The sequence below is a fragment of the Melanotaenia boesemani genome, chromosome 18, assembly GCF_017639745.1.
Source record: "Melanotaenia boesemani isolate fMelBoe1 chromosome 18, fMelBoe1.pri, whole genome shotgun sequence".
NCBI lineage: Eukaryota > Metazoa > Chordata > Actinopteri > Atheriniformes > Melanotaeniidae > Melanotaenia > Melanotaenia boesemani.
In genome coordinates this window covers 15,233,974-15,246,099 of record NC_055699.1, presented here as the reverse complement: position 1 = coordinate 15,246,099, position 12,126 = coordinate 15,233,974, and the positions used below count along the sequence as shown (strand labels likewise).

Below are 12,126 nucleotides of genomic sequence, written 5' to 3'. Positions count from 1 at the left end.
TTCATGACTCTGAGATTTAGTGTAATGATAGCTAGCTAGCTAGGTAGCTAGTAGATAGATAGATAGATAGATAGATAGATAGATAGATAGATAGATAGATAGATAGATGAGGCTTGCTTAAGCACAGTCTACCATTTACTGTAGTAATAGCAGCATATCATTCATTTTGAATGAGCAGGTGTGTCCAGACTGTTGACAGGTATTGTATATTTAAATGGTAGAGATTTTTCTTTCTACATGCTCAGAGCACCAAACCTGATTAGAGGCTTCGGCCTTCAGTATGGCAGCTAATGGAAAAAAAAGGTGAGGAGAGGAAGATGGAGGTGATGACTCTGAGCAGACCTGAACTACAGCTCCAGCCCAGTGACAGAGAGCGAATGCAGAAAGAGAATGAAGGTATGCTGATAAATTACAGCAGCGCTCTGAGGTTATATATGAATCATTTTATTGTTGAGATGTTTCAGGATGCTGGAAAATATCCATATTCATCATGATAAACATTTGTACGTGAAACATTTAAATGAAATTAACTGAAAAATTCTTTATTAATACCAGAGGGAAATTATAACGTGAAGGAGGTTATTAAGATAATAAGATCAAAGTTTTTGTTTTTCTGGCAAGTGTTTGGTGAGATCTTTGAGCAAACAAACCCCAGTTAAGCACAACGAAACTTATATAATCTATCCAGCATTAGGTGTAGTTTAATTATAAAATCAATGTAAGCACACAAAAATGCAAATCCCTTTTTAATTACTTTCTTGTTGAGGCTAGTTCATGGTTGAAGTCAGAAGAGTAGCGTTACTACTTTAGTTTTGCCGCCTGATCAGTTTAGTTTTCACCTTAACAGCTGGCCCCAGCAAATAATGTTTATCTCGAAAAAAAAGTGTCGACCATTTGTATCTGTCACATGCAACAATGCAATGATGAGTGTTGTTTTGCTTGTCTAGTCACTATAAAGAAGCAACAGTCATAATAAACCGTTATTGAGGCTTCATTCTGAGATAAGTATTGTGATTAATCTTTAATCAGAGTTGTTTAAATGACTAATGGTTAAATGGTCTATTTAAGGCATATGGTGTCTTTCTTAGCTAAATAATGATCTCTTTGGATGAGTTCAGCTTTAAACTACTTTTTAATTCAAGAAAAGGGAAACAATGTTGTGGAGGCCCTTATTCAGAGATATGCAAAGTGAGACAGAGTGAACAAAACTATTTAAAATTCAAATTTACTAATAACATCATGTATAACAACTAAAAATTTTATAAAATGTTGCTCTATGTTTTATTTTTTTATTTATTTGTTTTGCCTATCCAGTTCTTAATAGTATCAGAGTGACATCCTGCATCGTACATCATTATTTTTATGAGCAAGGACCATGCCACAGCAGTGTGAATTTTATGATGTAATGAAGGTTTGGAAGGATGAAGCTGATGAGGTTTATGAGGAGGATTTGGAGTGTCATAATGATGTGCTGGGAGAAGGAGACTGGGATGGGGGCACCAGTTTAGGATGTCAGAAACCCTAAATTACACTTGTAGTATTTTTTCAAGAAAGTGCTATAGAAATTAAGTTTTGTACTTCATTCATTCATTCATTCATTCATTCATTCATTACTCTGATGAGTAATTCATTATGAGTTTTCATCCTGTATTAACACACACAATGTTTAGGTGATAAATACAGGTAATGGGTCTGGACTGCACGGTGGTCAGTCTGGACTTTTTTTATTGTAATATGGGCAAAATGTGTTTTGACTGTCTTGTTGGAAAAAGGTGAGACCTTTCTTGAAAATGAAACTGACTGCATAGCAGCTGAATGTCACTAGAAAATCTGTATGTATTGTTCAGTCTGAATAAGGCTTTCACAGATGTATAAGTTAACCTTGCTTTCTCATACACAACTGACTTTGTTGTGAGCATAATGTTCACATACTTTGCTTTTTACCAGAGGATTGCAGTAGGGAGTGCCTTAGAAAATGCAGCCCTGGTAGAGTTGCTGGATTTGTAGAGTGTAAACAAGTCACATGGTTACAATAGAGAAGGGTAGTGTTTAGTTTATTTTAGTATTACGACAGAAAAAATAACAGCAATGGTATAGTAGATGGTATGTAAGGCCCTTAAAACAACTACATCATGTCTTGTCTTTCATGCACCACTGTCGACCTTGTGACCTTTTGTCTGGCCAAACTGCCAACACTGCCCCTAGCAGTTACTTAAATAATGCATCTTGCAAATGTGTAACATTAATTTTGTTAGTTTCACATTTCACACACACACACACACACACACACACACACACACACACACACACACACACGCACACACACACACACACACACACACACACACACACACACACACACACACACAAATACGTCGTTGAACATATACTAGGATCTGGTTTTAAATTTTAAAACTTTGTATATTTTCATAATTTCCTGTAATGGGGGTAATAAAATTTACAATGTGTTAATTAAAAAGTAGAGTTTATTTATTGTTTATTGGAAAATAAAAGTCTTCCTACAGCTCCGTGGTGGTTCATTTGACCAGTGACACATGACTTTTTAGAGACACCTTTGCACTGTTGATAAGACCATTTCAACACAGCGGCAGCCATCAATAGCCCTTTTGAGTGAATCTAGACAGAGGTCCTCTGTTCTGAAAAGTTTCCCTCTTTGCACATACACAGGAAGCGGAGCAGGGCCAGAGCAGCTGGCCGTGCTGAAGAGAATCAGGACTGGTGGAGAAGCTGGCAGGGGAAGGTGGAGGAGACATGGTGGGTAATTGGAGCGCACAGCGATATCCGCCATCTTGGCTCGTTACCTAAATAACAGCTTTGATTGAGGTGAATAGGCCCATAAAGGGTTGTGGTGGTGCTGATAAGCTTTTGAAGGCTTGGCCTGTGTTGCAAGGCTTTTGGCATCCGTGAGAACTCTTGGCTTCCTGAAGCTGAGACCTGGATCTGCAGGACGGGCACCTGGGATTCCAGATGTCTTGGGGTGGAGTCTATAGTGGCATCTCTGAACTGGCATTACAGCCCACAGTGACATTCATTCCTCGGTCTGGCATAGCGGGACTGTCAGTGTCGTGCCAGTTTCCTATGAGCCCACATATATCTGGCTGACTAAGTGCTGCTGGAAGTTGTGCTCCCTTCTGTCTGGAATAAGCAGAGTGCAGGAAATACAAAAAACATCGCTGTGCTTTCGACAACAACAGACTTGTAATATCACTGAAATACAAAGAACCCATTTCTTTGGTAGTTCTTTTTTCAAATATGGCAGCTAACATGCTATGGAGATTAGAGCTGCTTTGAAAAATCTGTTTGCTTTTAGTACATAGTAATGTTTTCTAAAATGAAGCTGCATTAGGGGATGTTTGCTTCAGAACTACAAGCACAGAGAAAAAGAAAATACACTTAAGGGGACTCTGTAATACACTGCAGGATAGTTAAAGTATTGTATGAATGAGTCGGTCTATTTACACCCTCAAAATAAAAACAAATAAAATGGTAAATTTACCTTGGCCTCAGGTGAAAAGAATGCAATGCAACGTATACTTTCATATGTGTCAACTCTAACCCCTTTATCCTCCCCCCCCCCCCCCAAACTCTCCATGACAGGCATCAGTAATCACTGTTATTTTCCGTCTGCAAAAAACACAACATTTCACGACAGCTCATAAATTCTTCAGTAGTCTTCAATCTAGCCTTCGGCTGTTCAGTCAACATGTACTTCCATCATTCCTCCAAGCTCATGCAAACACAACACATCAGCATTCTTTCATCACTTTATTTCCTCTCTAAACACATTTTACAGTCGATTGCACAAAGTCACATCCAGGCCCTGTGTATAACTTTTCTCCCCTTTGTAGCTTTGACTGGCTATATTTCAGCGTTCACTTGCCATCAGCAGGTTACATTTTCAGGAATGCTAACATGTGTTGATATTCCAGTGCTAACCTGGTGGTGGATCTGCTGAGGGTGTTATTAAGAGACCAGCCTGAAGTGATCCATGTGAATGAGAACAGATCTGGTCTTGAAAGGCAAAGTAGGTGTTTAATGAGATGTTTACGCTCTGTTACCTGCCTGACAGGAACAATTTCACTCACTCACCTTGTTTGTCACTCAGAGGCCTTTGTGTACAAGTTACTAATTATCAGAGCTTCTGAGCACTGTTCAGCACAGAAATACTTGACTATTTATTTTTCTATTATATTATTATCAGTTAAACTTTTTGTTCAGCATGCAAATATGTTCAGAGGCAAAATGCCACTATATTGAATTGTAGCAATGGTTTTCCATGATCATCTCAGTTTAATATGTTAGCATTTGGTTATCAATACAGTTGCAGCTGAAAGTGTCTTAATAATCCAAATCTTCCAACATTTAAAGTAGTATAACATAACTTTCTGAATTTTAAAAGGCTCTTCTGACTCGTTTTGATGGCGCCGTGACATTTATTACGTACATTCATTTAGCCGTCGTTGCCCAACAGTGTCGCGAGGCTGAGAAACCACACTTCACAACTTTTTCCCCCATCATTAGGCATCAGTTTACAGCAGCCATTTGCTTTATGGCACTGTGTCACATGCTAGCAGCTGGACATCATCACTAGGGCTGCAACTAATGACTATTCTGATAGTCGATTGGTAATCGACTATTAAAACGCTGCCATATTTTTCCCCTGGCGGACTTTGTTGTGCATGTGCAACTCTCAGCAGAGATAAGAAAGAAGACGATGTCTCACTCAGTAGGTTTTATTTGCCGACAACAGTCAACGGTTAAATTTGTTGTCGACTATTTTTATTGTCGACTATTGTCGGCAACGTCGACTAATCGTTGCAGCCCTAGTCAACACACTGGCCATTTTGAGTGCCCACCATGGCTGATTCAGCAAAGAAACCCAGGAGGATCAGAAGAAGCAAGGTAAAGAATAACATAAAGAAAGGGACAGAGCAGAACATAAGAGTCTACATCAGAATAACTTTTACTCACTGGAGAGAGCTCAGAGAAAAGACAGTAAGGACAAGAAGAGATAAAAATGTTAGGGGGCACTACTAACCATAGCTTTAAGTTAATCTTTTAGCTAAAATAACAATTGGCCACACAAAATAGGATCAAACAAAGTCAGTGGGATTCAGTAGTTATGCTCATTTTAAAAAGACCCTACATCATAAAAATAAGACACTGTGGTCCATCTTATGACTTCTTGATGCACATGCAAGCAGTCACAGTCATGTACAAGTCCTGCTACTCCAACCTTTAGCAGTGAACTTTAGCAGTCTTCCAATGCCATTTAGAGAGAGTCATTCATCGTCCTTGGCCCCGCTGTCAAAGTGGAATGTCACATGTGCCTGACTGACTACGAGCTGCATAGCTCACATTATTGGCAGATTCATGGAAAGATGAAAATGCAGAAGATCATTCCAGGACTACTCTGCTACCTATGTGTTCCTGTGGTTACATGTCTGCAGGAAATATATGTTTTTTATTCCAGTTCAGCAGTGAAGATTTGGGGAGGTCACTGTGTAACGATTTGCTGCTTCACACAAATTTGAAAAGATCTTTGGATGCTAATCAGTGAGAGAAAATTGTATCAGTGGCTGCATTGCTTCATGCTCAGAAAGTGAGAATGAAGTCAGAGTTAAGAGATTAATTCTCTGCAGTCAGACCAACCAAACAATAGAGTGATTAATAACACCCCTCCATTACCCTCTGCACACAGATGAGGCATCAGGTTGAAGGTTGATGGGAGTGCAGCACGATGTGTGGTCTTACACCCCGTCATACAGATTAGACTCTGGACTTTCTGACAGCACCCTCATCACTGTTACCGTGCTGCATTGCCTGATTTGTATCCTTCAGGTATCCTTCAACCACTGTTTTTGTGATGCAATTTGTCACCACAGGACTTTGCTGAACAATTCTTTGGAAAATTTGGATGATTTATGAACTGCTGGTTTTTGCTGATTTGGTTGAGGTTTTAAAGTGTTTTACTTGAAAAATATCAAAGTCTCCAACGTTGTCAGAGCCGACCATACTAAAAGTGTCTCAACTTAGAATAGAAAGATTTATATCTCTGTCTATTTTCACTTAAGCTGACTTCATCTTAAAGGGATAAGAGTTTAAATCACTGACTCTCACAGTGGACAAGTCTTGTATGAAGCAATTTTAATTTATGCACAGTGACACAAGCAAACATATAAAATGTTAGTTGCAACTGAATCAATGAGTAAACTAACAGTTGTTTTAACAGAAATCAGCTGAACGTCATATTACAGTACACGTGTAGCAGGGTTCAGGAAAACAACATTTGCTGCACTCCATCTGTACAGTTAAATGCCATTTAACATTCTGCTTTCACAAATACATCGTCAACCCAGAAGCCAAAGTGATAGTCAGTACTATCAAAATTCAAAAACAGTATTTTTTCTTTCTTTTTTACAAAAAATATATAAAAATTACAATGACAAAGACTTAACTTGATGCAGGCTGCTAAGAATACTCCCAATTACTTGCTAGAAAGCACACATAAACCTGTATTTATTTTAAAAAGAAAATGTTCTTTTAACACTTGAGACACCGAATAAATGTATTTAGAAAAAAATCTACAGACATGGGTTTCAAACTTAATTTCCTGTACAGAAAGAAAAGACATGGTGTACAATTTTAAAGCAAATACAATGAAGGGAAAACAATTTTACATTGATAGCTGCTTTAGCTGTTAGAGAAACACAAGGCAAAAAGAAAACATGAACAATGTTGACCAAAGGCTTCAAATATCTACATCCTGATCTTAGGGCTGGGGAGGGATTCTAATCCAGCTAGAGACTGCTCCAGCAGTGAATGGTGAAAGCCAATCAGGCATCACCACTGCTTTTGTTTTGAGGACAGTAAAACAAAACAAAACAAACAAAACAAAAAAAACAAACAAACAAACCCCAGAAAAAAAAAAAAACAACAACAAAGGTCTTGCACCTAAGACTAGCAAAAGAAAAGAATAAAAAAATAAAATAAAATAAAAAACTAAAAATAAAAAAAGGAAGAGGAAAAAAATGCTACTAGAACCCTGGAATGCGGTCCACCATGCAAAATGAGACAAAACAGCAGAGACACATCAGATGAAGTCATGCAAAGCAATTTGTGGTTATTTTACATTTTCCATCACTACAAATACAGGTCTGTTTTTAGAGGCATCACAGGAAAGTTTATAGGGATCACGTTTCCTAAACAGTATCTCAGAATAGAGTTATTTTTTCCCCCGTTTTTATCCACATGAGGAGATCCAGTTGTCCGTTCCTCAGTGAAAGTCAAGGCAAGATTTGCCTCCAGATTTTGAGATTTCCAAGTGTACCCAAGGCACCTGAGAGAAAGTGGGTATTTCCCTCTGTTAGCAACTCTGTGTCTGTGTTTTCATTACATACCAGCTGCCATAGAGTCTCTGAGTGGGACTGTCCCACATGTGGTGTCACAAATCTCAATACAAAGCACAAATAAAAGAATACAATAGGGCAGGGGTGTCCGTTATGGTGTGGAATCTAGGGTTAATAGTCATCATAGGTGTTGAGGTCGGTGAAGTATGCGTTGGTATAGGTTTTCCCAGAAAGCTGTGGGTTGAAGTACTTATTTCTTTCCTCAAGAATCAGATTGTTTTTGTTGAAGGCCTGCATATGAGAAAAAAAATGGAGAAGAGAAAGAGAGGGGAGTCAGTGCTGACCTGTTTCTACATGGATCAAGTGATTATTCAGCCCAGATGGCAAGGTAAAAGCAAATCCATCTATCCCCCCCCAAAAGCAAAATAATAATAATAAAAAAAAAATAAAAAAAAAAGAAGAAAAAAAAGGAGCCACAGAAATTAATGGAGGCCGCTCAGTGAATGAAACATACATTTCACAGAGCAAGGTCAAAGCATTTGCAAACAGGCTGGAAAAATGATAAGCCACCACAAGGCTAAAATATTTTGAATCACATCCGAATGTCCACCTCTGTCATCTCTAATACCCAACATCAGCAGTTTTTATGGCCCTTCGATTGTTCGTCCTCCAGGACAATCAAAGCTATAAAAATTGGTCAAAAGAGAGTCGCTTTTTTGTTAAACAATAAGGAAGAGCCATGGGGTCATCTTCTCTGTCTCTGCATGACATAGTAGACATGGAACAAACTTCTGATGCGCTGCTCAGTACAACATCAGCAATTTGTTCATTTTGTTCATTTCCAGTCTGTTGTAGTGTGATGGGAGTCCCTCGAGGCAGGGTAATTGAACACTTGATGATGCTGCATTTTCATCTGATGGATGTTTCTGACTGACACTGATAGGGAATAAGTGTGCTGAGTAAAAAACTAATATTTTTTCGCTGTGTTCCCATTATCTGATGTGCACACAAAGGGAATCTTCATCTCTCCTGCAGCTCTGCAGACTTTTATGTATCTCTGCAGGTGGCCCCATGGCTGCTTTTAAACAGCTGTGCAGTGATGTTTATAAGCATCATCTACTTTGTCTTCTATCGGGTATTAATTTAATTGGCTTGAGTGATTGAGTTTGAGATTTTGGCACAACAGACTAAATTTGCTTTGCCTGTAAAGTGCCATTACAGATAGAGAGGTAACAGAGGCGTTTAATAAACCAAATGACACAATGCGTTTTCCAACTCAACCCATCAAATCAAACTATCAATTGACAATACAACAAAGAACAAACATAAAAAAACATGCAAATGCAAGCACTTATTGAAAGAAAACGAAAAGGGAAGGATATGCTGCCTTCTCACAAGCCAGGAAGGAGAAGGGAGGCAGTCATGATGGAAGGATGAAGGGGGTCTGAGCAGTGAAAGAGAAACTAGAGTGCTGTGCTCCAACCTGCCACACACAGGAAGTGCCACAGGAAGTGGAAGGACAGGGCACGTTGGGGAAGAGGAAGTAGTAGTGGTTGGGGGGTAGTCAAAGAGTTGTTGGGGTTGGGGGTCAAGAGGCGGGGTGTTGTAGAGGTCAGTGGTTAGTAGAAAATCTCCAGTCCACGCATAGACACCCCCATGTTAGCAGAGAGAGGCTGGTGCATGGCAGGGTCATCCAAGGGCAAGAGTACCGACACATCTGGCTGCAGGGGGGAGAGGAATGGGCAAGAGTCATCCTCAAATAAATGCTAAGCCACATTCTGTCTCACAGGAAGCTTGGAAATAAGATAAACTGTACATAAAGCTTCTGTTAAATGGCACTTTTGATTTGTGATGACAAACTAGACTGTTGGAAACTATCCAAGAAACCTGTATGAAGGGTGCCTGTGATGCTCTGTGTATAACAGTAATGACTAATGTGACACTAGTGTCAAGATTGGAACCAAACACTTTGAAATACAGCATCAAGTGCTCATCATTTCCTCCCGTGAATGCTAAAAGGAGGCATATTATGGTTTTGCACACTTAATAGTTGAAAATTCACTGCGGTGATTGTTCAGGTTGAGATTGAGAGTTGGAGGCAGAACGTGTGATTGGAAAATTAATCATTTGTCATGCCACTCCTTTTCGTATTTCACATGGGCTGGCTGTATTCATACCTGCTTCTATCTGGAACTGCGCTAACTGCATTATGCTCAAAGCTCCTGGCTCTAATTACATGACAGATGAACCTTCTTCGCAGCTCAGATAAAGTTATTCAGGGAAGTTTGCTTGGAGCAAATGGAGCTGTTCACACTTTGACAGCTTTACAAAACATTTTCATATCTGTGAAATAGTTTTGCAGACATGTTTACAGGTATTCACTTAGTTCACACAATAGACAGTCTCTGAAAGTTAACACTGCTTCGAACACTATGTAAGAAAAAGAAAAGCTGTTTTAAAAAATGTCATCCTTCGTGGAAACAAACAAACAAAACAAACAAACAAAAAAAAAAAAATGTATTAAGTTAATTAATGAAATGGAACACTAAAAGCTTTGGTACGAGTTTTATAAGGAAAATCTTTTCCCTTATGTCTTACTTCCTGGCATTCAGGGTTTTACTCTATCACTCTTCATAACTTGACATGTTAAAAACAACAACACAAAACAAATTAAGTAAAAGCTGTTGCAAATAAATGTGTTTTGAGTTTCCCCTTAAAAAGCTCAAATGAGTCAACAGTCAGCAGATCCAAGAGGAGAGCGTTCCAGAGTCGTGGGGCAACTGCCAAAAAAGCTCTGTCACCCTTGGTTGTTAGCCTTGCAAGTGGTATAACCAGCAGGATGGTCGCAAGATCTAAGGGACCTACTGGGAACATTTCCACTGTAAGAGTATATAAGCTGGTGCCTGACCATTCAGTGCCCTATAAGTAAGTCTTAGAATCTTAAAATGAACTTTGGAAAAAACAGGGAGCCAATGCAACTGGACCAGTAAAGGAGTAACATGAGTAAACATTGATGCTCTAGTCAGAAGCCCAGCAGCAGCCTTTTGTACCATCTGTAAACCATCTGAGGAAGCCTTGTGTCAGCATATGAATAAGTATGGACAAAAGTATGGACCATGACTTCTAATTTTATATGCAAAACAATACCCCTCGACTTGGCAAAATTACATAGCTGATAGAAATGAGAAATAACCAACGTCTGAACATGACCATCTAAGGTGAAACCGGAGTCCAATCTTAGTCCGAGATTTCTGAATGACGACTTAATGAAAGAGGCTAACGGGCCCAAAGTTTCCACTATTTGAGCACTAGAATTTCCGTTTTTTCTTCAATGAGTTGGAGAAAGTTTTCATTCATCCAGTTTCTTATACACACTAACCATTTATGTAGAACAAGTAGCTTAGAGACCTCATACGGCTTAAAAGAGACGTATAACTGGATATCATCTGCATAACAGTGGTAAGAAACCTCCTTTAACGAGGCCAAGATATGATGAAGGGGAAGTATATAAATAAAAAAAACAAAAAGACAACAAAAGAGCCCTGAGGTTCACCAAAACAAAGGAGGGTTGATGAAGACTTATGAGTTGCGTCAGCCACATAAACGGAGTGCTTTGCCAAGTAGGAGGAAAACCATTTCAATGCAGAGGCAGATACACCAACCCAGCGCTTTAGCCTATCAAGTAGGATCAGATGGTTGACTATGTCAAAGGCAGAATAAAACTTGCTAATCAACCACCAGCACCAGTCTCTGGGAGTCCCTTTCCTCAATCACGCTCCATCAGTTGAAACGCTAAACATTTATAATTTGATTCTTTGTACATAAGTAAATTATGTTCCATTCTTTCAGCCTATATTTCCTTAATGAACTCACAGATACCATGGAGTGCATTTAGCTACTGTATATAGATCATAATGACTTGAAAGAAAAATATTGACTACAGCTTTCATGAGAGGAGTTTGTGACTCTTAAATATGAGTCTGCTGGCATGTTTTGAAAGCTTTAAGTTCTATTGCACTTTATGGTGCTTCTGCAGTGGCTTCACTTCACTTCAGTTACAGCCGAAAGAAGAAGTCAAATTGATTTAATGTTAACTTTCTTGACCTTGTTTGAGTGTTTGTTGCCCTCTAAACGAACTGTTCTCCTTTTACTACATGAATTTAAATAGTTGCAGGTTATTCAAAGAAACTCTGGCCACAAATAAAATATCTAAAGCAGTTATTTTTCCTCTGCTCTCCACTAGATTTGACTAGCGTTGACATTTATTACTCTGTCTTTATTTACTACGACAACGTTACCTTACCTAAACACAATAGTTTGTCTTTATTTAAGAAGGTTAAGGTTAAAAATTAATCCCCCAGCTTGAGATGAATGAAGGTTGAGCTGCAAAACAAGATAAAGTTATAATTCAGTTAGTTTATTATAATTCAAACAGCAGTATCTGAGAGCAAGGACACATGGTTTCAATTTTTGCCACATTTTATGTAGCAGGCTGCAGAAATGTGAGAATAAAACTTCATGTGTTGAAGCAGAAATTTGCTAAATTAAAATAATGCTTCTTTTTATTTTTTCTTCGCTTACTCACTAACTGCTATTCAGATGTAAAACATAAAAAAATGTAATTTACTTTTTCTTATTTATAATATTTTATAATATTAACTGTCTCTATAGCCACATTTCAGGGTAACAGCTGAACAGGATCTTGAAGTAGTTGAAACCCCTTTAATACAGAGCGCTGGGAATCCTTGAAAAAAAG

At 38.6% G+C, this 12,126-nt stretch overlaps 2 protein-coding genes across 3 annotated transcripts in view; one reads left to right on the top strand and one right to left on the bottom strand.

Moving 5' to 3' along the window:
• The window catches only part of mtrr (5-methyltetrahydrofolate-homocysteine methyltransferase reductase), an 84,111-nt gene that overhangs the window by 65,838 nt on the left and 6,147 nt on the right, over positions 1-12,126 (top strand). The gene's annotated exons all lie outside the window — the stretch shown is intronic.
• The window catches only part of sema5a (sema domain, seven thrombospondin repeats (type 1 and type 1-like), transmembrane domain (TM) and short cytoplasmic domain, (semaphorin) 5A), a 136,479-nt gene continuing 131,326 nt past the window's right edge, over positions 6,974-12,126 (bottom strand). The window contains exons 22-23 of one of the 2 annotated variants that reach the window (XR_006008353.1): positions 8,854-9,091; positions 7,578-7,661 (exon numbers count right to left, since the gene is read on the bottom strand). Coding sequence is in view for 1 of the 2 variants with exons in the window: in XM_041968953.1 (XP_041824887.1) it covers positions 7,542-7,661 (120 nt within the window). In the remaining variant the exon portion in view is untranslated. Of the gene's footprint in view, positions 7,662-8,853; positions 9,092-12,126 lie in introns of both variants that reach the window. The other variant, XM_041968953.1, reaches the window with a different exon arrangement.